This window comes from Pimephales promelas, chromosome 25 (assembly GCF_988280905.1).
Source record: "Pimephales promelas chromosome 25, fPimPro1.hap1.1, whole genome shotgun sequence".
NCBI classification, from domain to species: Eukaryota; Metazoa; Chordata; class Actinopteri; order Cypriniformes; family Leuciscidae; genus Pimephales; species Pimephales promelas.
Genome location: NC_142793.1, coordinates 2696500 through 2723910, shown reverse-complemented (window position 1 = coordinate 2723910; position 27411 = coordinate 2696500). Strand labels below are relative to the sequence as shown.

Here is a 27411-nt window from a genome sequence, read left to right as displayed (position 1 = left end):
TCAACGAGCCCTTCTCTCGTGTGTTTTCTTCTCGTACATTTGGTTAAAAATTGGAGTGGTAAAATACTTTGGTTCAGCCAAAACAAACTGAACACCAAGCAGAGGTTCTGAGCTTTCACCGGAGACTAAAATACCCAATGATGAAATGTTTGTTTTGCCTTTGTCGGATCAAATCCATGGCGAGCATCAGCCACGAGGAAAAGCAGCGTGTAAATATGATAGATATTTTCAGTGGAAAGGTTGACAAAAGCCTGGCCCCGTCATCTGTGTGTTCAGAAAACAGTCTGAAATAGATTTTTATGAAATCAGCATCAGGGAGGGGTGTGAGGAGGCTTTCATACAGATGTTTTTGGGGCCGCTTGAAGCACACAAACATCATCAGTCTCTCTGTGAATCTCATGTCTGACCAGCAGATGATCTGTCCTTAAAATAATTATAATTGGTATAAATATTAATAATATAATCCTTTCCATAAGATGATGTACATCATATCAGCTAAATAGAAAATGTAAATCGTCATATTTGTTTATCCTTATTCGTCATTTAATGTGAATGAGGATCGTGTTAAAGCTCATCTGAATGAGCCGCTCATTTAAAGCAAGGCAGAGCAAGTGACTCAAAAAAAAAAAAAACTGCTTTCCCCCCAGTTTCATATTTCCCTTGTTCTGTTGCTTGTACTTTTCTGGACAATGTTTGAAACTTTGGATTGCAAGCATTCCTTATGCCATTGTCTCCATAAGATGATTCGCTTGTATTTCTCCTGGTCGCTTTGGATAAAATCATCTGCTAAGTTAATGTGACAAAGAACAGGTCAAATACAAGTTTGTTATATTTTGATTTACCACCACTGAATGCAAATTTGTAAAATAGTCATATAATCTGCACTATGTGTTTGATACATTTGCACAGATTTCAGGGTTTGGGTCAGACTAGTATTAAGTTCAGCTGAAACCCAAACCATATCAAGATAATGAAGGTGCAGAAGTTGAAGACTTTACCTCAGAGCCTCCGTTAACTGAATGAATTGAGAATCTCACCTGAAAAATCCAATAACATCAGCAATTGTCATTCAAGCAGCTGATTTCTGTAAATGAATGCAAAACTAAATGTATATTGCAGCATAGGGCGAAATCAGGATCCATCAGCACCGATTTGAGACAAAAATGTGTAAATGGCGCTCTGTGGCGCAGCAGGGTTTTGAACACGGCCCTGAGCCATTGCTGGGCGCCGCCGGTTTGTGTACACTCATAGAGAATAATGTGTTCGAATTTTAAAGACGTGGCGACAACAACTGTGTTCGCATAGCCTAGCTGTATCATTTCTTCCGATACTGCCCTCTGTTACCGGTAGGCGTGGCTTCGGGGTGGCCTCTTAGGGCAGCGAAGCAAGTGTATTCTGGGAGTTGTTGTCTTTCATCCACATGGGCCAAAAATACATTTTCTGTCTTTTCTCAGTCTAGAAGGCACCAACTTGTAAAATAATTTCACATTTTTACTACATAAATTACCCAGTTTAACCCTCTGGGCACTAAGCCCTTTTTGGTCTGTTTTCCCTATTTTTACATTTGGGCTTATAAACTATATGTAATGGAGATATAATGGAGGTATCTATGGATTCAGAAGACCCTAAGCTAACATATGCATGCATGTAATGTGTTTATAAAGGAAGTATGAGTGAAAAATGGACAGTCGATTTTTGTCATTTATTTCTGAAAATCACAGTTTTTGAACTATATATATATATATATATATATATATATATAAATATTTATTCATCTACAATTTTTCTATTGGTTGTTGCTTGTGAATCTGCCAAACAACATCGATTTCTTTCATCGATTTCTTTCATCGGCCAACTAAATAAATAAATGTATAAATAAATAAATAAATAAATGTGTATTTACATTTACATCACACGTAAATGTGTGAAAATACAATTATACATAATTATGGAAATAAAAGTAAAAATACTCATTTATTTGTACTTTTTTAAATTTCTTTGTATATTTATGTATTTTTGCTTTTTTACATTTTTTCGTATATTTATTTATGTATTTATTTATTTTTAATTAAGTCAGCTTTGGCATTCCATATAAACCACACTCACTGATGTATAAATAAAGTACCTGTTCCTGTTTGTTATGCTCAAGCCTGCAAAGACCTCTCCAGTCTTTGAGTACAGTTCTGCGTGTGAGAGTGCCCTGTTCAATGGCATGTGCATTTTGCTAAGGGATTTAGGAATATTAGTTTGTACAGCCTGAGGTATATATCTCATTGCCAGGATCTAAAGCTAGAACGGCATTCCTTACTGGTTCTTTCTCATTCTTCTCGGAAAGGTGTAGCATATTGTACAGTGCTGCACATATAACAAGAGGTGGAATTTTAGCAGGGGGAAGGTCACCACACCCATCTGCGGCTCTCTTTCTCTGGGCCTTATCCAAATCGAACCAGTCCCTCGATCCTTTTCCAAACCAACCCAAGCTGTGAGAGATGGTTCAAGCTGTAGGAATGATGTACAGTATCTAACATAGAAAAAAATGTTTTAGGGAGATAAAGTCTATCATTCACAAGCACAGTAGCCTAGTATGCATGCAAAGTAACTAAGTAATAAGTAGACGCAGTACAACAGTAACGTGTCGTTCATTCTCCATGTAGTCTTTATCTCATATCATTTCAAATCAAATCACTTACAGATGAACACGTTCTCGTCACCTATTGGCGAACGTGTAAGCACGTTTATGTTATGATTACATGATTGACATGAAACACAAAATCGGCGAATCATCAGTCTAAATGCATGTCACCTGTCCCTATGACTCTATGATTTATGACTGTCACTAAAGTGAACCCAGCTAGACGCATAACTTGCAAGTCGTCTGATTTGTCTACCCACGTGATGCCACATGTAAACATATATGGTAGCCTAAATAAAAAAGGAAAGAAATGTATAGCTTTAAAAAATATATATCTGTGTACCTACACAGAGGTACACTATAATTACAGAAACATACACTCTAAAAATGCTGGGTTGTTTTAACCCATTTTTGGGTCAAATATGGACAAACCCAATTGTTTGATTAAAAAATGCACATACATTTAACCCAACAGCTGGGTTAATTCATATTTGACCCAACATTGGGTTAAAACAACCCAGCATTTTTTTTAGAGTGACACCATAATTTCGGTTTACTTAGGAAGTTCTTTGCAGGTTGTATATCTGCTTGTATCTGCTTTGTGAAAACAGTTTCCTATATTAACTGCATAGTTTCATGTATTGTAGATCAGATGACTTCACGGAAAGCAGAAAGTGTCCGACTCCACGCCTCTCAATTACGGATCAGGGAATCTTTAAAACGCCTCAAATATCTTCAGGACAATTGACGAATGGCGTGTCCCTTAGTCAACTAAAGACCCAAACGCGTTGTTGGGGGATGATCTCTCGCCTATACAGGCAAAGTCTGATTCACTTGAGTTCACAGAGTGTTTTTTACTCTTTAAGCTATTCACATTTTTGGTGCTGTTTCTCATTCTGTGCATCCAAATGGTGAATATAACGATGAGAAAACACAGCACATTTACTGAACTCTTAAAAACGAAATTACTAATTATAATTCTAAATGTTTCATTTGTCAGTTTGTCTTCAGTACTAATTCATGTTTTGTCACAATAATAAATCTAATATCCAAAGCTACATTTCTTTAGAGATCGCACATGCTTTTTGTTTTAGAGATATTTAAGTTTTCTGAGTGTTTCCATTCCTCAACAGCAAAGAACTTGTTAAAATTCCAATTATTCATACATGCATAGTTAAAATGATGCTGAATGCTTCATGCTACTGCAATTTTATTTGTAATCATATATTTTAACATTGTGATTCACCTTGTTTGATTGGTGGTTTAAAGACTTTTAAAAAGAAATTGGGGTGCTGCTCAATCCTGTTCAGTGTTCAACACTTGCCTGGAATTTCTACACAGCAAAGGCCATAGTTAATTTAACACTGTAACACTTAAGCAGTCTTGAAGTGTATGTGTTAATTAAATGATTAAGATAATCAAATACACAGTTAAAGCGGGCCATTTTTTTTACACAAAGCCAAACTACATCAAACACTGATTATCTTAAACTGATGACTCTTTCCTTTGATTCTGCTTTTCAACAGCAGGTGTATTGATTAATGGGTCGCTTAATTATATCATTAACTTTAACACTGGTTCTGTGTTCTTTTTTAACACTCTTGATTGTGTACTCAAAATCTGAGTTAATTTAACACTGTTTTTTCTTTTGCTGCGTAGTGAATAGCTGGACCCTCCAGGAGCAGGTTTGGAAAGATATATAGGTAAAATATTTCTAAAATCAAGGGCACTGAAAAAAATGTGTCATTGGTTTAAGTGGCAGTGGGTGGGAAATGTTCTACCATCTTGCTTATACGTTTCTTTAGCCATTCAGAAGTCTTGCAGCCTGAACCCCTGCAGAAAATCCACCCTTACATTTATACAGCATTACGTGCAAACTTTCATTTTACTGGAACATTCTATGCATAGTTTCTCTAGCTTTGTTTCAGATCCCATTCAACCACATTCCCAAGCTCAACGCTTGTTCTACTTTATAAAATGAAGATTATCGAAATATTATTTTTTCCACATAGTGCTTGTTTGCACTGGAAAAGATTAAGAGTTATATAAATTCAATACTAATTAATAATAGCATGTTAAAATTAATATGTTGCTCTCTGCTTCTGTATTTGGATTTGCATTCACCATGAAATTCCATGTATAGTTTTCCGTGTATATATATTTTCTATGTATATGATGAGTCGATCTATTTGACATCCGTGAGTCTCTCTCACATTTGCTGCAGTCTCGATCATGATCCAGTTATGGCATTGTGATGTAACATGATTTATATTATTGTGTGGTCCAGTAGACGGACGCCGATGCTACTAGTACTATTAAAGTATATAAATCAGTATGCTGAGTTAAATCATAATCAGTTCAGTATTTTAGACAACTTTGTTGTGAAATGAACAAGTTACAGTAAGTCACACCCTGCAGAAAAAAAAAACCGTTTCTTAGGTATGTTACCAGGAAGATACAGTATATAAAGCCCTCAGTTGGAAGGAAGCGGCAGTGTGTATCGTCTCTCTGTCTGTGTGTTCATATACAGTGAAATGGCAGAAGCTAGTTTCTCATGGGCTAAGGACCAGTTAAGTTGTTCAGTGTGTCTGGATCTCATGAAGGATCCAGTGACGATTCCCTGTGGACACAGTTACTGTATGAAGTGTATCTCAAACCACTGGGATCAGGAGAGAATCTACATATGTCCTCAGTGCAGAAAATCCTTCCCAGCAAGACCAGTTTTAGGTAAGAATGTGGTGATAGCTGAATTGATGGTGAAACTCAAGCCGACGAGTCTCCGATCTGCCCCTGTTCCTCCTCCTGTTCCTCTTCGCCGTCATCCTCACACTGGATCTGGAGATGTGCAGTGCGACTCCTGCACTGGAAATAAACAGAAAGCAGTGAAGTCGTGTCTGGAGTGTCGAAGCTCTTACTGTCAAATTCACCTTGAACAGCATGAGAGTCTCTTCAGAAGTAAAGGACACGATCTGATGGACGCCACTGGACGACTGCAGGAGATGATCTGCCCTCGACATGGTCAACTGCTGGAGATTTACTGCCGCACCGACCAGCGGTGTATCTGTTTGCTGTGTTCGGTGGATGAACACAGCGATCATGACACTGTATCAACTGCAGCAGCGAGGAAAGAGAAACAGGTACTGCTTCATACTGGATCTCATGAGTGATCAAACCCCAAACATTTGAATGGAAATGTAGATTAAATTTAAATCTGTTTTCTGCAGAGACATTTTGAAGAAACGCAGGGAAACATCCAGACGAGAATCCAGGAGAGAGAGAAAGATCTCCAGGCGCTGATGGAGGCTGTGGCGTCTCATAAGGTGAGTTTGGAGAAGAAGACAAGCTTGAGTCTCAGTTTGGACTTTCCTCCAGTGCTGGAGCTCTTCTGGTCCCACTAAAGCCAGTGTGTGTGTGTGTGTGTAACAGCGCTCTGCACAGACGGCAGTGGAGGACAGTGAGAAGATCTTCACTGAGCTCATCCGCTCCATTGAGAGAATTCGCTCTGAGATAACGCAGCTGATCAGAGATCAGGAACAATCTGCAGTGAGTCAAACTGAAGAACGACTGGAGCGAGTGAAGCAGGAGATCGATGATCTGAGGAGGATTAACACTGAGCTGGAGGATCTTTCTCACACACACGATCATGTTCATTTCCTCCAGGTAACACAGATCTTCTCAAACACTGAGGACTTTAACAAACTTCTGGAATTACAGTCACTTTGTGTTTTTGTCTTTGTGTCTGTAGAGTTTGTCATCAGTCTCTCTCTCTGGATCTACAGACGGCTTCACTGTCAGTTCTCGTCTGTCTTTTGATGATGTAGTGAAATCTGTCTCTCAACTCAGAGACAAACTGCAGCAGTTCTGCAGCGAGGAGACACAAAACATATCTGGAACAGGTACTTTTGTAGGTTTTAGCAGGTTTTGCATAGTCATGCTAAATTCTTAATATGTCTGTCTGAGTAAAATATCTTGCTTGTAAATCTTTCACACACTCTTTAGAAGAAATGCTTCTATTTAAAGAAATGCTTCTATTTAGAACCAGAAATGGTTCCATCCCCCGCTTCATATATGGAACTTCTGTAAAAGGTTCTATTGGCCTAGTATGGAACCCCAGGGTTGGAACCCAGAGGAACCCTTTTTTTAAGAGTGTATAGAACCTTTTAGGGGTTCCAAATACGTAGCGCTGATAGAACCTTTTAAGGTTCTATATAGAACCTTTTCTTCTAAGTGGAGACATCAAATTTACCAATTAACAAGTATATCTGTTGGACGATGCCGACTTACAATCACATTATCCAGATCTGTTTTTCCAGTTTTGCTCAAATGTGTTTACATGGCATTTTAAAAAGACAAATTATTGCGATCGCTCAATTGAAATCGAACATTTAATGTACTTGTAAATGTACAGTAATTTATGCTCAGAAATTAGTATAATTAAATATATAGGTGGATGTATATTTAATTTCCTCTTGATGTGATAATTAAACTGCAGATGTGTTTTGGTGTCCATAGTGAAAACCGTCCAGGTCATTCAGTCTCCTGGATATCAGACCAGAGAGGAGTTTCTACAACGTGAGTTACTATGAAAACACAAAATCCTAAAATCCTAAAGTCTAAAATCCATTAGAGTTAGAGATTGTTATGCTTAATTAATATTACAAGACCGTTTAGTACTGTTTATAGAACTGATTACTTTGTGTTTTTGCTTCAACCAAATGATAAATTAATTATTAACAAACATACATTATGGATTAGATGCATTTATGACACTGACTGAAAAATGTTACAGTAGTAAAAACAGTTGTTTACAGTTGTTTCCTTCTTGGCTTTGGTTGTAATGCAAATCACTAATTTTTGAGCAATGGGCTCTATGCACGGCGGTATTTCCGGTGAAGCATTAGGGATGCTCGATAACTTCCGCCGATCGTAGAGTCCATTGCAATACCGAGAATTTATATTGAATTTTATACTCCATGGTTATACTAAAGAAACGTTAGTCACAAAAACAGATAAAACAGACACCCCTTGTTGTGTTTATGCTTTTTTAAAAAAAATTATATTAAATAATAATAACTATATAAAATTACATCTAAACGTATGTACGTTTCATTTCAAAGACTGGAGGACAGTAAATTTTGAAGACTCTGCCATAATCCCGTTTTCCTCGGTTTTCCTCCGCTTTAATCTCCACAACCGGAAATGGACGAGCATCCTTGCGTCAAATGCGGGACAAATGCGTGCATATAGCCCATTCAGAACACTCTGCTATTATTGAAGGTCAAACCTATCTCTGTAAATAAACCTTCATTCATACATACATAATGATGATCTAAAAAAATAAAAAGATACTAGCACTGGGCTGAAAGACGGAGAGCAGGCACGTTTGCTACAGAGATCGCATATTATTATTATTATTATTTCCTTTATTTAACCAGGAGAGTCACATTGAGATATTACTATCTCTTCTTCCAGAGAGACCTGTAAGCGCATATAAGCGCTCAAACTTTCTGCCTCGACATTACATAAGGGGGGGAAAGGAAATAAAAAAGCGAGGCCGATTTAGGGCTGCACGATTTGGGGAAAATGTCATATTGCAGCTTTTAAATTAAGTGAACTTCAAACAATCCTCACATACCCTAAACCAAAAATATGCCATATTTACCTGTGGCCTGACATTGAATAAACTTATCAAATATTCTGCGCTGCATGAATTATAAATTATATATAGACTAATCCTTATTAAAGTTACAAAATTTCAGTGAGCAGTGAGTAATTTTCTCTGTTCCCTTTGTTCTTTGATTCACTTTACCGACAGAACTCTTTATTCACCGCTGGCCCTTTAAGAGAATCCGTTGACGAGACGCGGATCTCACACGCGCCTCATTCTCTCACAAGCACAACTCTTTTCGTCCATCATAACTTAAAGGGTTAGTTCACCTAAAAATGAAAATTAATTCATTAATTACTCACCCCCATGCTGTACCAACCCCGTAAGACCTTCGTTCATCTTCGGAACACACATAAAGATATTTTTGATTGAATCTGAGAGCTGGATCACTCTTCCATAGGCTTCCTAAGGGACTGGCTCTTGACGGCCCATAAAGTCATTAAAGAAAAGGTTTAAATATTCCATGTGCCTACAGCGGCTCAATTATAAGTTTATCAAGCGACAAGACTACTTTTTGTGCGGAAAAAAAAAACATAAATAACGACTTAATTAGACTATTCTATTACTTCCTTATGGCCTTCCTTACCGCCACCTACCGTATAAGATGATGATCCATATATAAGGCGCTCCGGATTATAAGGAACACTGTCGTTTTTTGAGAAGATTAAAGGCTTTTAAGTGCACCTTGTAGTGCGGAAAATACACTAATTGAAAAGCGTATGTACAGCGCGCATCTTCCTCTGCTTGTAAACAGAAAGTTTTGCGCTTCCAGATATATCAGCACATCATCTTATACGGCAGGTGGCGGTAAAACTCCTAAGCGGTGAGCAGCCGGTAACAAGAAGTAGTCGAAGGAGAAGAACGTCCTCATCTCAGTTCTCGCGCATGCGCCCACAAGGAAGTAATGGAATAGTCGAATAAAGTCGTTATTTATGTTTTTTTCGCACAAAAAGTAGTCTAGTAGATTTTCAGATAAAATCGCGCGATTTTGCGTTATATAATCCCATAGCTTTGACGTCGCTATTATGATTGCGATACGATTAATCGTGCAGCACTAGGCCGACTGTTCCAGAGAGCGCAGATGGCGTGGTGGTCCCCTACGTTGGCTTTTCGCGCGAGTGGCCTTCATTGGACGTGACGTCATGTCGGAATCAGTGGTAAGCTGCTGCAGTTCCTGCAGTTTAGCTTATGAGCAAGCTAGACAGCCTGCTCTAGGTCTGCTAGCTGCTTCACTGCGTTGACAATGAAAACAAATTAAGGATAATTTTTGTTGGCTTCAATATCACGAAAAGATGTATATTTTCCATAGCGTAAGCTAAATTATGCAATACGAGAGAACCTCTCGTAATAGAACTTTTCAACACAAGATCACAATTAATATTGTGAGGTTTTTCTCTCCATCAGATTCCCGTCTGTTCACTCTGGATCTGAACTCAGTGAATCATTGGCTCCGTCTGTCTGAGGGAAACACAAGGATCACTGTCGCTGACAGATGTCTGCCGTATCCTGATCATCCAGACAGATTTGAACGTTGGTGTAAGGCGATGTGTAGAGAGAGAATGACTGGACGCTGTTACTGGGAGGTGGTGTGGGCTGGAGATAGGAGATTTGGAGTGGATATATCAGTGACGTATAAGAGCATCAGCAGGAAGGGAAATGGTCCTGAAAGTATTTCTGGACGAAACAATCAGTCCTGGAGTTTGTTCTGCTCTCCAAACTACTGTTCATTCTGGCACAACAACATTGAGACGGTTCTTCCTGTAGTCAATGTCTCCAGTAGAATAGGAGTGTATGTGGATCACAGCGCAGGGATTTTGTCCTTCTACAGCGTCTCGGACACGATGAGTCTCATCCACAGAGTCCAGGCCACATTCACTCAGCCGATCTACGCCATGTTTGGATTAGATACTAACTCAGCGGTGAAACTGTGTCGTCTGACCAATTAAATCATACATAGATTCTATATTATTTTGTCATGTCCATTACTGAACTTTAAATAATCACAGATATATTAAGAGTAAAACTTCTCAGATGAGTATAATAATGGCTGAATTGAGAATTGGTCATGAAAAATGTTACATGTATTTCTTTGAAACTCTTGTTTGTCTGTCAGAAGTAGCTTTAAAAATATTTTGACAACAATTTGACAACATTGGGATTTCTCATTTTTAATTTAAAAATCCTGCATTCCCAGACAGAGAGAAACACAGGCATATAAGAATAAGGCTACATGAGAGGAGGTCATTCTAGATTTCCCTGTTCCCCATTTCTCTATCTCACCCCATCATACACTCTAAAAATTGCTATGTTGGCTTTATGTTAACAGTTGCGGCTTTAATTATCCTTTTATGTCAACAGGTGTGACGATCTGCGGCTGGAGTGCCCGCTTGAGCCTCTGGGGGGCACTCCTTCCTAGTTTATTGTTTCATTCATGTTTTACCCTGGACTGATTATGGTTTATTTCATGCACCTGTGTTTTATCATCTTGTTTAGTTCACCTGTTTTAAGCCCTGTGTTTCTGCCCTGTCTTTGTTGGTTGTTGAATTTATGTGTGTTACGTTGGTGCTTTCACGTCTCTCGAGTCTTGCTTCTAGTGTCTTGTTTTAAGTTTGTTTAATAAAGCTACACTGCGTTTAGACCCAGCCTCAGCGTCTCTCAGCGTTTCTCCGCACAGCGTCACAGAACAACCAACCTCAATATGGGTCCAGCAGTCGTCAGCAACCGGGCTATGACAGAATACCTGTCGTCAGTCTTGCAAGAGGGCCGGTCTGTCCAAAGGTACGCGAAGGAGTTCCTGTCCATTTGCAGTGTGGGAGCGCTAGATGATATCCAGCTCATGGGCCTGTTTCTGAATGGGCTGGATTATGAGATCGCTCGATGGATGCCGCGGGACCTTGCCAACTGAACTCTTGACGGGTATGTCGCTCGGGCTTGTTCCTTGCAGGACCTCTTCACTACTGCGCGCTTATTCTACTCGACACCTGCCGAGTGTACTTTACCCGCGAAGCCCTCGTCGTCTTCATCGCTGGTTCACGTCAGTCACGACGAGCCCGCGCTTCACGTGCGCATTGACGAGCCCGCGACTCACGTCAGCCCAGCCGAGCCCGCGCTTCATGTCAGCCCAGCCGAACTCGCGATTCACGTGAGCCCCGCGAGGGAATCTCCTGTTCAAGTGGATGAATCTCCAGTTCAAGTGGATGAATCTCCAGTTCAAGTGGATGAGTCTCCGGTTCAAGTGAGTGAATCTTCACTTCAAGTGAGCGCTGAATCTCCTCTTCAAGTGAGCGCTGAATCTCCTCTTCAAGGGAGCGCTGAATCTCCTCTTCAAGGGAGCGCTGAATCTCCTCTTCAAGGGAGCGCTGAATCTCCTCTTCAAGGGAGCGCTGAATCTCCTCTTCAAGTGAGCGCTGCATCTCCTCTTCAAGGGAGCGCTGAATCTCCTCTTCAAGGGAGCGCTGAATCTCCTCTTCAAGTGAGCGCTGCATCTCCTCTTCAAGTGAGCGCTGCATCTCCTCTTCAAGTGAGTGAGTTGTCCAGCCCAGCGAGTGTGTCTAGCCCTGTGACGCGCCACCGCAGGAGGAGAAGGAGGACTCGTTTGGTTCGCCAGGCCCCGGTGAGCGTGCCCAGACTCCTCGCCCTGCCGGCCCCGCCTCTGCGCCTCGCTCTGCCGGCCCCGCCTCTGCGCCTCGCTCTGCCGGCCCCGCCTCTGCGCCTCGCCCTGCCGGCCCCGCCTCTGCGCCTCGCCCTGCCGGCCCCGCCTCTGCGCCTCGCCCTGCCGGCCCCGCCTCTGCGCCTCGCTCTGCCTGCACCCTTCAAGCTCCGGGAGGCCTTTCCTGTACCCGTTCACCACCCAGAGGTTCCCCCCGTAGATTTCCCCAAGTATTTTTTTGGGGGGGACAGTAGGTACTCTGTGGGGGCCATGGAGGCGACGTTGACATGGCCCTTGCCTCGCCCTTGCCTCGCCCTGCTCCGCCCTGGCCTCGTCCTGCTCCGCCCTGGCCTCGTCCTGCTCCGCCCTGGCCTCGTCCTGCTCCGCCCTGGTCTCGTCCTGCTCCGCCCTGGCCTCGTCCTGCTCCGCCCTGGCCTCGCCCTGCTCCGCCCTGGCCTCGTCCTGCTCCGCCCTGGCCTCGTCCTGCTCCGCCCTGGCCTCGTCCTGCTCCGCCCTGGCCTCGTCCTGCTCCGCCCTGGCCTCGTCCTGCTCCGCCCTGGCCTCGTCCTGCTCCGCCCTGGCCTCGTCCTGCTCCGCCCTGGCCTCGCCCTGCTCCGCCCTGGCCCTGGCCTCGTCCTGCTCGGCCCTGGCCTCGTCCTGCTCCGCCCTGGCCTCGTCCTGCTCCGCCCTGGCCTCGTCCTGCTCCGCCCTGGTCTCGTCCTGCTCCGCCCTGGCCTCGTCCTGCTCCGCCCTGGCCTCGTCCTGCTCCGCCCTGGCCTCGCCCTGCTCCGCCCTGGCCCTGGCCTCGTCCTGCTCGGCCCTGGCCTCGTCCTGCTCCGCCCTGGCCCTTGCCTCGCCCTGCTCCACCCTGGCCACCTCCCCAGTCAGGTCTGCCTACACTATGCGGCCCAGGCCCACCGTGGCTATGTCCTGAGCCCGTTCCCCTGCACGGGCCTGGCCCTCCGTCCCTCCCCCAGGACCGCCTTCGCTCATCCCCCCGCCTAGATCGTTTTTGGAGCATCTGGAAGCCGCTCCTTAGAGGGGGGGTTATGTAATGATGATCGGCTGGATTGCCCTCGAATGCCATGAGAGGGCACTCCACTTCTGAACTGCTTTTCCCTGAACTGATAACGCACACACCTGTTTCCATTGATCACTCTCACACCTGCATCTAGTTCCACACGCAGCTCCACACACATTTATACCTCACTGTCTCTATCACTCTTTGCGAAGTCTTGAATGAAGGTATGATTCACTGTTGTGTTCAACTCCTAGCGTCTCCTAGTCTGTAATCCAGTCTGATATCTAGTCTTGATTCCAAGTCTGCTTTTGAGCGTTTCCTAGTTTGATTGCCCGTCCGTGTTTATGACCCTTGCTGAATCCTCTTCTCCTCGATTGTCTGCTGCCTGCCCATTGACCTTCTGCCTGTTCCCTGGATCTTGTGTCGTCTGCTACCTGCCTCTGTTCTCCTGCCTGGTATTTGGATTGTGATTTAGCCTTGTCTCCTATGCTGTGTCTGCTGTGTGTGACCCTTGCCTGTCTGACTATCCTGTAAATAAACCTATGCTGCGTTTGGATCTACCTGTGCCTGATTGTTCATGACAACAGGTTTATGTAACATTATTTATTTCAATTAACTTAAAGGTGCCATCTGTAAAAATTGAGGTTAAAATATCCCAAAAATGATCTACACGCATCAAAAGAATGAGAAGAAATAAGGTTGATGATGTCATTAAAAAATGACAAGTTATAGTGCTGTCGAGATATTACCCTGAATTAGCATGCTAAATTACTAGCCCCGGCCCGGCAGGTGTCGTAATACCAGTTTCGGCCATGGGAGGCGGTATGCGGGCGGGCAACGTTAACACCAGCCAAACTGCAGTAACACGAGTAAGTCGTGCCGGTGATATATACAGATGCATCAAAAACAGAAGGTAATAGAGTAGGAGCTGCGTTTATTTTACCAGAAGTTAATGTTATGTTAAATAAGAGAATAAATGATAAAATGTCAGTGTATACAGGAGAAATGCTGGCCATTCTCTTAGCCATTGAGTGGGTTGAAATTAGTAGGCCAAGGGAAGTGTTAATAGGGTCAGATTCAAGTAGTGCATTAATCAGTATTAAGAACATGAAATCAGAAACAAGACAGGATATTTTGTTGGAAATAGCCCAAGCGGTTTATAGAATTAATAAAGTAGGAGTAATAATACAATTCATTTGGATTCCAGCCCATATAGGAGTAGAAGGAAATGAAATTGCAGACAAATATGCCAAAAATGCAACCAAAAAATCAGAAACAGATATGGTAATAAGTTATAGTAAGGCAGAAGTTAAAAGCATAATCAAAGAAGAAATGAAGAAGAAGTGGCAAGAGGAGTGGAATAAAGAAACAAAAGCAAGAATGTATTACAGTATCCAGAAGAGGGTAGGAGGTATGAGGGAAAATAATAGGAATCAAAGGGAAGAGGACATTATTTCAAGAATGAGATTTGGGCATACTGGATTGAATAGTACACTAAAGTTATTAGGCAAACATGAAACTGGGATGTGTGAGGTCTGTAATATCAATGAAACAGTAGAGCATGTTATTATTTATTGTCGAAAGTATAATGAGGAAAGGATGAGGCTGAGAAACTGGTTGAGAAAGAAAAAATTAGATTGGATTTGAAGGAATTATTACAAATAATTTCAGGGCATGCAGGATATAGAGCCATATGTGTCTTTTTGAATAAAACAGGTCTTAGTAGAAGGATATAAATTTTGTTGTCTTAGGAAATTATATTTATTGATAATGTATGAATATTAAAGATGTTAATGAATATTTATTAAAGTTATTTATTGGTGTTATTATGGTTTTATATATTTATAAAATATATAGTGAGGAAAAGCCATTTTGATCCACACTCCATATCAGAAGGTGGCGGTAATGCACACCTAAAAGTTGTTTGCCAACCGCCAATAAAAAAGAAGAAGAAGAAGAAGTCGCGCCGGCTTGTGTGTACTTGAACCTGATGTCAGTCGTGTGGAAAATACAGCCCACTACTACATTTCAGTTCAGGGAAGAGTTCAAAAAATGATTGGTCGATATTATGCATGATGAATACATTTTGGTAAGTTGATACTCTATCTTTCAACAGTGTTCGTGTTCTTTTACCATTAGCTAGTAGAGATGATCGGTTCACGTGCGTTAGGGATCTGTCGTGTAAAGCGCCAAAACTGTATTTATTGTTTGATGCGTAATAAAATTAACAGAATCTGAGAGAGCTGACATCGATCTCCGTGTCCTTTTCTGTGCATGACAAAATTGATGTGTGGCGTGAGAGTGTGTGAAAAGTGTTGTGAGAGTTGGCAGCTCTGAAAGGCGCTAGCTTGGTCCACATTAGGGAATTGCTGTCTGTCACATTAATTAAAACTAATGATAAATGTAATATGAACAAAACGAATATCATAAAACTAGAAATAATAGCCTGGGGTTTAATTTTCCCATATCGTCGAAATGCACCGACTTGTCTATGAGACGGCCTTTAATTTAGTATTGAGATGTTGTTCATTTAGTCTCTAATCTGTAAAAATCTTCAAATGCTCCACGTGAAACTGCGGTCTTCCAACCTTTTACTATCGTGTCAATTGATTTGATTAATATCCACGACGAGGGAGACAGAGCAACACAGCGCTCGGCCGTATTGTTTGAAGATATGAGAGTGCGCGTGGCCGTGGAGGTATTTCTGGAGGTATACTGCCCCCATCTGGTATGGAATATGGTGTATGATTTGATTTTAAATGTCAGAGGGCACCTTGTTAATTACATAAGGTTAATCCAATGCTGTTTAGTTTAATAAGGTCAACAGTCTTAATTTTGTCCAAATTTTTACATTCAACCAAAACAAATAATCCAGCAGTTCGAGTGTTAAATTAACTCTCCTGGGAGTTAATATGGCTTCAGACTCAAGAGTGTTAAATTAACTCTCAAGAGTTTTAAAGTTAATGAGCTAATTAATGATTCATTGAGTGATGATTGATCATTATTGAACCATGTAATAAGCAGAATCAGCAAAGAAAAAAATCAAATTTGTTAGGGCACCATTATGGTGATCAGTGTTTGCTTTAGATGGGCTGTTGACCCTTACGTCATTTACTTAAGGTGTTGTTTGGCCTGTTTTATCTGAGTTATAACTTTCAGATTAACAAATAGAAACATTGATCAGGTGGTGTTAGTTATGGTTTACATAATCATAATCTGACCTGAATCATTCGTCTTATTTAAAGAGTTATGTCTACCTTGTTGATTACAGCAGACCTGTGATTCTACAGCTCATAATTTTCAGCATTTTCAATATAATCCAAAGTATTTGTTAAAGTTCCTCACAGTTTAAAAGACATTGACATTGCAGTGGTTTCTGGGTGCCACCAAAACTCATTCATGATCATGCAGTGCAGTATGAAAAAAAAAAAAATACTATCTGAATTGTCTTAGTAATTTCCTTTCCCTATAATTGAATATTCTGTTTTTCACCATTGTAGAGATTCATACACTGATTCATGATGTCTGTGTGTGCCTAAAATAAAGTTTTTGTTTTATTAATTAAAAAAAAAAAATCTTATGCTGCAGAATCACAGTGATGCTGTAATCGACAATATACGTTTAAGTCCGAGATTAGAGACTAAATGAGTTCAGTGATTCAGGTCAAATTATGATTATGTCAAAACAAAAAAATAACCATCAGACACACACACACAAATGATGCATTATATATAATGAATAATCCAGTAAACTCACTATCCCAGCAAAGGTCTGTGAAACTTCCCCCAAATCAAGCTAACTTTCAAATAACATCTAGTAACATTAAGGAAACTGGGTATTTTGATGTTCTTGCAATGTTAGAAATCAATGTTCCTATAATGTTGAATTTTAAATCAAAATGAAGTTGAAAGAACATTTGAAGAACATGTTCAAAACTTGTTGAAAGAACAAGAGGAACAAAACACGTTCCTCTAACATCAAGAAAACTGGAAATTTTTTCAGAAGTAGCTTTAACAATATTTTGACAACATATTTGGAGAACGTTCTTATAACAAAAGTGTTTTTCTGTGGTCCAGAACAGAATCCAGCACTGTTTGAAAAAGTCAAGTTTGTTCATTCCCTCAGAAAAAAAATGGTGACAACGGTGAGAACACGTTCATCTGTAACTCTTACTTGATATATATGATGATATGAGATGCTAGCATGTTGTGCTAGCAACAATTTATTGAAGCTAGCGATGTCAGGTTAATGGAGCGTTAGCGCTTTGAGACCGTGGAGCGACCCGGATATGTTCAGCCCAGGAGTGCCTTTGGGCTGCACATAAATCGTTTGGAATTAAAGGCGGTGTCCTTAGCCCTGGAAGCCCTTTGGTCGACGTTGGAACAGCAGCATGTACTGATTCAAACTAGTGATGCACGATATATCGGCCGCCGATATAATATCGGCCGATTTGGTCAATTTTTTACACATCGGTATCGTTCCGATGTCAAAATAGGGCCGATGTGAACAGGCCGATGATCATTCCCTGTGTATTTGACTTGCGTGGGGGCGGGGATGTTTGTTTTTGCACGCGTATTAAAAGCGCAAGTGCGTTTAAACCAAGCGGCAACCTCCCCGTCTCTCTCTTGAAGCCAATACGGAAGTGAATTAAACTGCAATTTATCGAGTGGCCGCTTGAGGCAGGCTGCAGAAGCGAGTCAAATCTGTATCTCCCCCATGTTAAAATGCCCAACTTTACAGCAGAAAAAAACATGTTTACAGCCTGGAGCAAAAAGTGGCTTTGGTCTATAGAGCTCATTTTTCCCTTCATGACAACTGTGAGGGGGGTGAATATTTTTACAACTCATCTGTTTAAATTATATTTTAGCCTTAAAGTTCTGCATAATTAAGGGCGTGGCCACTTGAGTGACAGGTGGATTCTTGCGGCCGCTTTCACTGCTAGTAGTTTGTCTGCTGTCTGTTAGCGTCACCCTCAGCTGTGTTTGTGCTTTTTCCGGGATTATTTCATACAATTTAATACATGTATTATACCTTCGCCCGTGCACGCCGTTGGATTCCGTCGTGTTGAGTATGAAGAGATCGACCAGCGCCGTGTTTCCAGCTGTTTCCCTCGCGTGCACTAATGGATGTCTGATAATTTCAGTGCTTTCTCTCCGTCCATGCAATAGATGCACACCCTTGAATGAGCGCGGATTTCTAGTTCATTTACTTGAAGTTCTGAAGTAATATCTTTGGTTTGACCCATCTGAGAAACTGAGAGGCGGCCAAAATCGGATTGTAAAATAGACTGAATTAAAGCTCTTTACGAACTTGACGTGAGATGCCGACTGACATGTGTGCTTGCCTTGAATCACTGTCACATGCACAAGCTTAGAGCAATATTGTAAGTAATTAATACATTTTTAACTAGCAGAATAATAATGCATCACGATGCACATAGTTGACTGCTTGTATGTTGTGAGAAATGTGTTTGATCTGTGTTAATGTAGGCTATTTGTATACATGCTCTTAAGTTAACTAATTGCCCCTTGTGAGATTAATAAAGTTGATAAAAAAGTAAAGTAAATAGTCTCACTTTTAGTTACGTCTTAACTATTATAATATTTCGAAGGGCAAAACATGAACTTTAACCATTGGCTTTACTTTTTAAATCAGCTGTCAATTCAGCGGCAGTAGCATAGCATTAGCACCTCAGCTCCACCCGCGTCCCGCCTCTTTGCCCATTTTAATTTATCCGGTAGTGACGAGAGGTGACGCACTGCCAAGATGGCGACGGCCGGCCCCGCCCACTTTAGTCTTCAAAAACGCTCTTCAGAAACCTATGGGTGACGTCACGGACACTACGTCCATATTTTTTACAGTCTATGGTTTAAACATCAAGCGCTAGTGATGGGATTTATGGCTCTTTGAGGGGATCCGGATCTTGGCGATCCGTTCCTTTCAAAGAGCCGTTCAAAAGAATGGCTCTTTTGGCTCTTTTTAAATATTTAGAATAATCACTGGGAGGAATGATGAGGTGAGATTTGTAGTCAAATAATTCAAACTCAGATATCACAGATCAATATCTGAGTTTGAATTATTCTGAAATATTGATTATTACCTCATTTGTCATGTGTGGGCTATATTTCAAAGGGTTGCACAACATCCCTCTGCTTAGAACGTGACATCACTATTTTGGATTTACCTTTAGTACAAAGTGAGTGTATGTGTAAAGCTGTTGACTTATGTTTTCCATACAATACCACAATAACATTTTGATAAAAAACAAAAAATATTTAAAGTTGTAAATATATACTGTAGATACAATAACATTAATATGAACACAAAATGCAATGTAAATAAATACAAGCAGTTCCTTACTTTATGGCTTTTAAAAAAAAAAAACTGGAGTAACCATGTGATGGCGGCGTGCACAACTTTTGGCTCCGCTCCTACCCAATGACATAGGCACGTAGGGTTATAAAAGATAACGTAAAAGATGCACGCACGTGCACAACTATCACCCCTGCGCTGGGCGCCCCTTCCCCTGTAACTGAGGAGGTAATTTATGTGCATCTGTGTAAAACACGCATAGGAAAAAAAGAACGACAGAAAGAACGGCTCCCCTCCTGCCGCGACTCGGCTCCCATCGTTCATGTTTATGAGCCGTTCAAAAGAATCGGTTCGTTCGCGAACGTCACAACTCTATCAAGCGCACGAAGACTGGAACTGGTGAGCTGTTTTCTGCCAGCCTTCCTAATGCGTATTTTTGTCCCGCCAAAGCCATATTTGACCGGTAAGTGATGTAGATGAGTGACTGGTGCGCTTGTTTAACTGAGGGAACGAGAGTCAATTAAAGCACCGGTCACGCGCGCCGCCTTCAAAATGTCTTTCGCTTGTTTAACGGAGGGAACAAGAGTGAAAGCACCGGTCACGCGCGCCGTCTTCAAAATGTCTTGCTCTCTCTCCCCCTCACGCATGTTTATGAATTGAGTTGACTGAATATCTTTGAGAATACACGATGGTAAAAGGTCGGAAGACCGAAGTTTTTTTCTTCTGAACTACTGGTTGTGAATTGTGAAACCACACTTTCAATAAACCAAAAAAAAAAAATCTATCGTGTTGATGAAATGTTTTCTGTGTCGACTGTCGAGACCATAGACTGTAAAAATAAGTCGAGACAAATCTCGTGCGATGTTCTAAACTGCCTGGATAATCACACAACGTGTGCCGTGGTTCCGTTAATGACACGTCCGATTCGCGAACTAATGACTCCTTTGAACCGATTCACTTTAATGAATGGTTAAAACAACTGATCTGTCCAACACTGAGCTCAAGATACATAAATCGGAAACACTTTACAATAAGGTTCCATTTATTAAAGTGTACATTAAATGAACACTTTAATAAATGGAACTTTCTTGTAAAGTGTAAGGTTAATAGATTAATAGAATGTTAACAAATTTTGTTAACATTCTATTAATATTAGTTTCTGTGGATATACTCCATGACAAAACTACCCCAGTCATTCTAGAATGATTCATTCTTTCCGAATAGAGCAATTTAAGTAATCTGGTGAAATTGTTTTTATATATCACAATATATATCGCAGAAAAATAAAATATCACAATGTCATTTTTTACCAATATCGTGCAGCCCTAATCCTCGCTATGTGTTTTCTATACAGGGATATCGACATCGGTAAATATCGGTATCGGCCATAACAGCAATGTTAATATCGGTTATCGGTATCGGCCACAAATTTTCACATCGGTGCATCACTAATTCAAACCGAAAAAAAAGGCTGTGGTTTTGCACATAAATCGCCAGGGCAGTATCTTAGGGCTTATCTTAATTGCTCCCACGGCAGGATTTAATAAACAGCGTAGCTACACAATGTAGAGGTACTGCTCTCGAAAGGAAACGTCTCCAGTTACTATCGTAACTCGGTTTTCTGAGAGGCGGGAACAAGACATTCACTGTTTGAACAACTGTGCAAGCGTTCAGTTGTGATTTGTAATAGAGTGCCGAAGTTACGACGTCACTCTGTAGGCCAAAACACAGAAGTGAGTTAGCATTTTAGCACTCCCGGTTCCCTCGCTCTAAAGTCTATGGGATTTTTGAATGGGTTTTTGCTAAATCGCCTGAAATAAGGTCTGTGGTTAGCAAAGCCTCTAAATATTTTCACGTTTTGATCTATGACATAAAACATACATTTATAGCCTGCTTGTGTTTTTTAAAAACTTTATTGTGTCTGATTGTGTTTTTTTAAAAACTTTATATGGCTTCAGAATGTATAAATTTTGGATTAACTTATTAAACTTATTAATTTTGGATTAACTTAGTAAATATTATCTTGATTGACAAAGAGTTGTGACCCTTACACGTTTTGTCTAACACAAATCTTATTTTTTTGCGATTTTCCAAAAGTCTATGGCGAAAACTCATTGCTTTTCGATCGAGGGAACCCATGCGCCGCTAGCTTCCGAGTTGTTCTACAAAGTGACGTCATCACTTCGGCACTGTATTGCTGTGCATTTTATACTGCCCGCGAATCAGTATTTGCATACTTCGTGACAATAGGTTAGCTGTTCAAACTGTCGTTATAAGATTTCAACAAAAAAGTGGACAAACTGATTCCCAAAGTGGAGATAGCATTGCTATGCAATGTCTCGTTCCCCCCTCTCAGGGAACTGAGGTTACGATAGTAACCAGAGACATTTTCACTGTGTTCAGTTTCTGTTTGACTGGTTTTTTTTTTCTGACCCAGTTCTCATCACATTCACCTGCGCACTATTAACTAGTTCCTGTTTGTCCTTTATATTAGCCCTGAATTCTCCTTTGTTCTGTGTCCTGTATTGTTTAGCATTTATAGAAGAGTGGATGTTGTACTCTGTGTTTTATTGATATTGATATAAAAAATAACATTTTGAACTAATAGAGATCATTTGATTATATATAAAGGAGATTTTCAAAGAATGATTTTGGCACAATATGCACTGCATTCCTCATTTTTGTGCCACTGATGTTTAGTGGAACCAAAAACCCTGGAGTCAGTGATGATCACATTTATCACTATTAACTCTAACCCTTTACAAACTTTCCAATGCCTTATTTCATGAGTACTGAAGTTGTACTACTGTAGTACCATTCCGGGCATTATTAGTGGGGTAATTTACGAGTTACGACCTTGGATCCGTTACTACTAGGCCATTCGGCTGATATCTCTAAATAAGCTCTCATTTGATTAAACACTAGAATTCCCAGGGGTAGAATGAAATGTTTTGAAATTTTAATCATCATCATCTTGAAGATCAAGTGTATTGTTTGTTCATCACCTGACATTTTGAGAGGACCCAGAAGTTAAGCCCTGCTTTCTTATAGACCATTTCACAAGATGTAAACAACACTGGTCCAGAAGCACTTCCTGTTTCAGTTTGTAACTGTTTTCTTTATTTCACATGTAAAGAAAACATCTTAAAGATGTTTGTTTAACTTTTTGATTCAGTTTTATATGTTCTGTTGGTTGTATTTTATCCCAGCTCTTATGTAGTGTTAAAAAACTGAAACAGGAAGTGCTTCTGGACCAGTGTTTACATCTTGTGAAATGGTCTATATGGAGCACAAAAAGCTGCTTAAAATAATAATAATAAAAATGAAAGCATTTGACTAGAGAGCATTTGATATACGCCAAAAAAGATGTCATCAATACTCAGCTCTGTTTTCCTGAGATAAAAGATTGTGTTTTAAATCCATATATGTTTTTTTTTTTTTCTTCAGGAGTAGGATTAGCTCACAGCTAGGACTAAAAGCCACAATAAAAGCCACCACTGGATGTTTAATATACAAACATATCTATATTTTATATTATTATACGAGTACATATGACATCAATCAACCAGAATAAACGAGGACATTGTGATTCTGCATAATTATTAAAATTAAAATAATATCTGTAATAAATCACCTGCTTCTTCGAAATATCAAACTGTATGTCACACAAGCACATTCTTGTTGTAATATATTGGGCAGCACATCTACAGATATATTTTATTTAAACGCAAATCTAGACAAAGCTATACTGCCAAATAAAGAAGATATTTTGTGATTTAAATATTTGCTGCACGTGAGCGGTGTGCGGCTGATCGATGGCGTCACTGATTGCACGTCACCGCCTCAACGGCGCGAACACTCCTCAACAACAGGTGCAGGCGAGGTAAGAGTCGCTCTCCTACTTTATGCGTAACGTAAATGGGAATATGTTTTAAATCACAGTTATAAACACGATATTTCACGCTTTTAACCTACATTCGAGACAAAATGTGTGTCGTTATAAACCCGCAGCAAACTAACAAAAACTTTAAGTGAAAACTGTAACGTTACTGTCCCTCGGCCGACAGACTTTCAGAATAAAGTTAACGTTACATCTTCAACAGTTATTTTATGATTGTATGTTGCTTTTAGACTTAACTGCGAACGTGATGTTGTAATCAATGTGGACTTTCTGCAGTTTTAGATGAAAAACGATTAATTATTACAACAGTTATGCGATTGGTCGAACCACACGGTTCGGTTGAGTTTTTCTGCGGCTAAACTTGATATCCATAAGGTTACTTCGACAAAAATGGCATTTCTGTCATTATTTACACACCCTCATGTCGTTCCAAACCTCAAATTAACACAGATTAAGATATTGTTTGATGAATTTGAGAGCTTTGACTCTCCATTAGACTGAAATGTTATTACCACTTTTGAGGCCCAGAAAGGTATCTTAGCAAAGACATTGTTAAAATAGTCCATGTAACTCCAGTGGTTCAACTTTAATGTTATGAAGTGATACGAATACTTTTAGTGCTCCGAAAAAACAGACTTTATTCAACCGTTTACATGTTAGTGTCTGGCGCTGTTCACATGATCACCACTACGCATGCGTGATGCCGAGCAGGATCGGCTGAGTCGGTGTGCTTGGCCGGAGACACACTACTGCGTGGCGTGTCCGTTTCTATTTCGGCTCCCATGTTAACAGATTAGAGCAGTGTTTCTCAAACTTTTTCGGCCATTGCCCACTTTGAAGGTAGGGAAGGTTTAGTGCCCCACCTGTCCCCTTGCAATTGCCCACCAAAAAATGTTAGTAAACTAGACTTTAAGTTAAAATGTATTTTATCAACATGACATAAAAAAAAAAACATGACCGTATATAAAAATAATAATGCAATTGTGTTTGTATTTTGCCGCTGATAACATCAAATTCAGAAACGGAGAAAATAAAAGTGTGGACTAGTTTATTAGCTTTATTTTGTCACTTCGCAAACTGCATGGAAAAAGAACAAACAAAATTAAAAAAGAATAAAAATAATCTCAGGGTTTTCCTGGCTCACAACGAAGTGGAGGTGGCAAAATCCTAATAATATTTGTATTTGAGGTATTTTTGTATTAATAAATAATAGTATTTTGTATTTTTCGAAAACTATCATACTGTGTTTCCCACATATTGTGTGTGGACCTCTTGCATCCAGGGGGTTTGAGTTTGCACGTTTGAAAGTTAAATTAATAAATCTTGTGCAATTTGAAAGTTCAAAATTAATTGATTAACTAATTTAGTCTAAAATGAGCCTGTTCTGTAGTAGGCTACACATATTTTCTGAGCCAGAGACGGAGAGCACCCACCGCTTGACATCAAAACTATTCAGCTACATAATGTTTTCAAGCACATAATGTTTATTTTAGGTTCACATAAGTAAGTTACTAAAAAAGCAATTCATTAAAAGTTTGTCAAATACAGACTTATGTCTATGGAAGCGGAAATAATAATTATTCTCTATGTATTTTCCTCGATATTAATAGCTATAAGCGCATGCATCCAGCAGTCTCGCACGCACTTATAGCTCATGGGAATTGCACGTATAAAATGAACAACCTCGATCCATCAGGAAACGCCACATTGGTCGCCGGATTTCAACCTGCTCCGTTTGATTAATATCCGCCAGGGAGAGAGAGAGAAAGCGCTTGTGTTCTTTGAAGACTCTCTCTCTCTCTCTCTCTCTCTCTCTCTCTCTCTCTCTCTCTCTCTCTCTCTCTCTCTCTCTCTCTCTCTCTCTCTCTCTCTCTCTCTCTCTCTCTCTCTGCTCGTTATGTCAAGCGCAGCAGTCATTCTATTTCACATCACTCACCAATCAAAATAGGCTTTGGCGGGACAAAAATTTGCTTTGGCGACCGCCAAAAAGCGGACGATCTGACGATTTTAGAAGATTGGCAACCCAAAACTAAAAAACAGACCTTTCCCAAACCTGCAGTCACACCAGGTGCGTAAAAGAGACAGGCGTCTATTTGGGAGTGGGACTCGGCTATTATTTGAAGTTTTATGGTATGTGGGTTGTGTGTGTGTACTTAAGAGGAACGATAACTCTAGAGAGGAGCATTTTGCTAAATATATACACCATATTACATAATATGCATTATAATCTTAATGTTATTCAATATTTAATGCATATTTGAATAAATCTGGCAAGTTTTTTTTATGACAGCCACCATTTAAATGTTTATATTTATATAATCTTCTTATTATAAAAAATAAAAAAGTGTAATTTAAGTGTTTGTATAGCTACAAAACAGTTCATTATTACCTTCATATTAGGCTAATGAAGCCTAGTAGGCTACAACTAGACTCCCATAGTTTACAGCATTAGTTAAGAGATTTGATTTCCTTGAGAAAATTTGCCATTTATTATAACTGATATCCAAAATAATCAATAGTGAATCGAAATCGAATCGAATTGTGAACTATGTGTCAATACCCAGCCCTAGTTGCTACTACTATCCGGCGCCGCCATCTTTGTTTTGGGTCTGATGAATTGATGTGCATATTTTGCGTCCATGACGTATTTTTTCTGACGTCTGTTGTCCCAGCCCTAGTTGAAAGTTTAGGTTTTGACCATAGAATGTAAAAAAATATAGACTTAGTATTCGTGACGTCACCCGTAGGTTTCTGAAGAGCGTTTTTGAAGCCTAAAGTGGGCGGAGCCGGCTGTCGCCATCTTGGCAGGGCGTCACCTCTCATCACTACCGGATCAATTAAAATGGGCAAAGAGGCGGGATGCGGGTGGAGCTGAGGTGCTAATGCTATGCTACTGCCCTCACGCTGAAGTGACAGCTGATTGAAAAAGTAAAGCCAATGTTTAAAGTTCATGTTTTTGCCCTTCGAAATATTATAATAGTTAAGACGTAACTAAAAGTGAGACTATTTACTTTACTTTTTATCAACTTATTAATCTCACAAGGGGCAGTTAGTTAAGAGTATACAAGTACATAACACAGATCACACACATTTCTCACAACATACAATCTGTCAACTATGTGTATTGTGATGCATTATTGGGGAGGTGCGCGTGCAGTCTGCAGAGACTCGCGCTGAAGAGCCAGGCAAAAATGTAAACAAGGCTTGACCGTCACCATGCAGGTTGCGGTCGCGTCTGACCCCAGATCATGTCATCAACATGCTTATCTTTCTCAACAAAAATCAGTTGACTGGAGCAGAAGTTGTATGCGATTTTTTTTTATTTATTTTTTTTTATGAGGCTTTAAGTAGGCTAGCCTAATTGATTGTTAGGTAGGCTAATCTCTCTCACCCTTTCTCGACTGCGTACCTTGATTGAGTTACGTTTTGACAACCTGTTAAATCTAAATGTTATTATGTTTTTGGTTAAGTTATTTTTATTATTATTTATTATTTTGGAACAAACGAGGGTCTCACGAGGGCCAACTCGCAGCTGCAGATTCAGTTGCGTTAGAGCACCGCGCCGCACATATCTTCAAATTTACGCCCAGTTTAACTGCCACAAGTTGATCATCTTGTAATAAAGATCTAATCGAGGAAAAACACGCTGTATTTTTGTATTTTCATTGCATTTTTAATTTATAAAAAGTGAAATAAATAATAAATTTGAATATAAAAACATTAATGATTAATCGATAGTCGATCGTTAATTCTTCCGACGATCGACTAAGAAAATTTAATCGAATGCCCATCCCTAAACTCCACATTTCAGTACTTCACAGTTCACAGTCTTTCTAATATGTTTTAGCAATACATTTGTAACATTTATAATGTGTTTAGATTTTTTATTTTTTATGTAGAATTGCCTTTACAGGGACTTTAACCCTCTGAGGACCAAAAACACATCCCCGTGTTTTGATCGTGTTTTTTTTTCTTTCACATAGCTGCAACATAGACTTAAAATACTCCGTCATTTATGGTCATATAATGAAATCAATACATGATTATAAACTATAGAGGGTCTTCTTTTTTGTGTACACTCTTATTAATATCAAAACCTTGTGTTTTTGTAAAATAAATAAAATAAACAAGGTGCACTTTCAGCTCACTCTGTCTCCGCAAAAATCTTTCTGAAACGCGTCCAAAAAATAACCTGTAACTCATTAAATACTTGTCACAGAGACACGAA

General features: G+C 40.0%; 2 protein-coding genes across 8 annotated transcripts in view; both read left to right on the top strand.

Moving 5' to 3' along the window:
• Positions 1-4413: 4413 nt before the first annotated feature.
• On the top strand, positions 4414-10928 carry LOC120468123 (E3 ubiquitin-protein ligase TRIM16). Its single transcript, XM_039656771.2, has 6 exons — positions 4414-5769; positions 5857-5952; positions 6059-6292; positions 6378-6528; positions 7145-7204; positions 9705-10928. The coding sequence occupies exons 1-6, from the start codon at positions 5167-5169 to the stop codon at positions 10244-10246; spliced, it is 1686 nt and encodes a 561-aa protein (XP_039512705.2). The 5' UTR covers positions 4414-5166; the 3' UTR covers positions 10247-10928.
• A 3980-nt stretch (positions 10929-14908) lies between these two features.
• Positions 14909-27411, top strand: part of tdrd12 (tudor domain containing 12) — a 76273-nt gene continuing 63770 nt past the window's right edge. For 3 of the 7 annotated variants that reach the window (XM_089127430.1, XM_089127424.1, XM_089127427.1), the window contains exon 1: positions 14909-15059. Coding sequence is in view for 1 of the 7 variants with exons in the window: in XM_089127423.1 (XP_088983549.1) it covers positions 19709-19745 (37 nt within the window). In the remaining 6 variants the exon portion in view is untranslated. Of the gene's footprint in view, positions 15060-19262; positions 19746-25138; positions 25252-27411 lie in introns of those variants that run through there. The other 4 variants (XM_089127423.1, XM_089127425.1, XM_089127428.1 and 1 more) reach the window with 2 other exon arrangements.

Excerpts from the sequence above, each read along its gene's own strand:
- LOC120468123 (XM_039656771.2), top strand. The coding sequence starts at position 5,167 with ATGGCAGAAGCTAGTTTCTCATGGGCTAAGGACCAGTTAAGTTGTTCA. Across the intron at positions 5,770-5,856 it reads CAGCGAGGAAAGAGAAACAG|AGACATTTTGAAGAAACGCA; the intron begins GTACTGCTTCAT and ends TGTTTTCTGCAG. Across the intron at positions 5,953-6,058 it reads AGGCTGTGGCGTCTCATAAG|CGCTCTGCACAGACGGCAGT; the intron begins GTGAGTTTGGAG and ends TGTGTGTAACAG.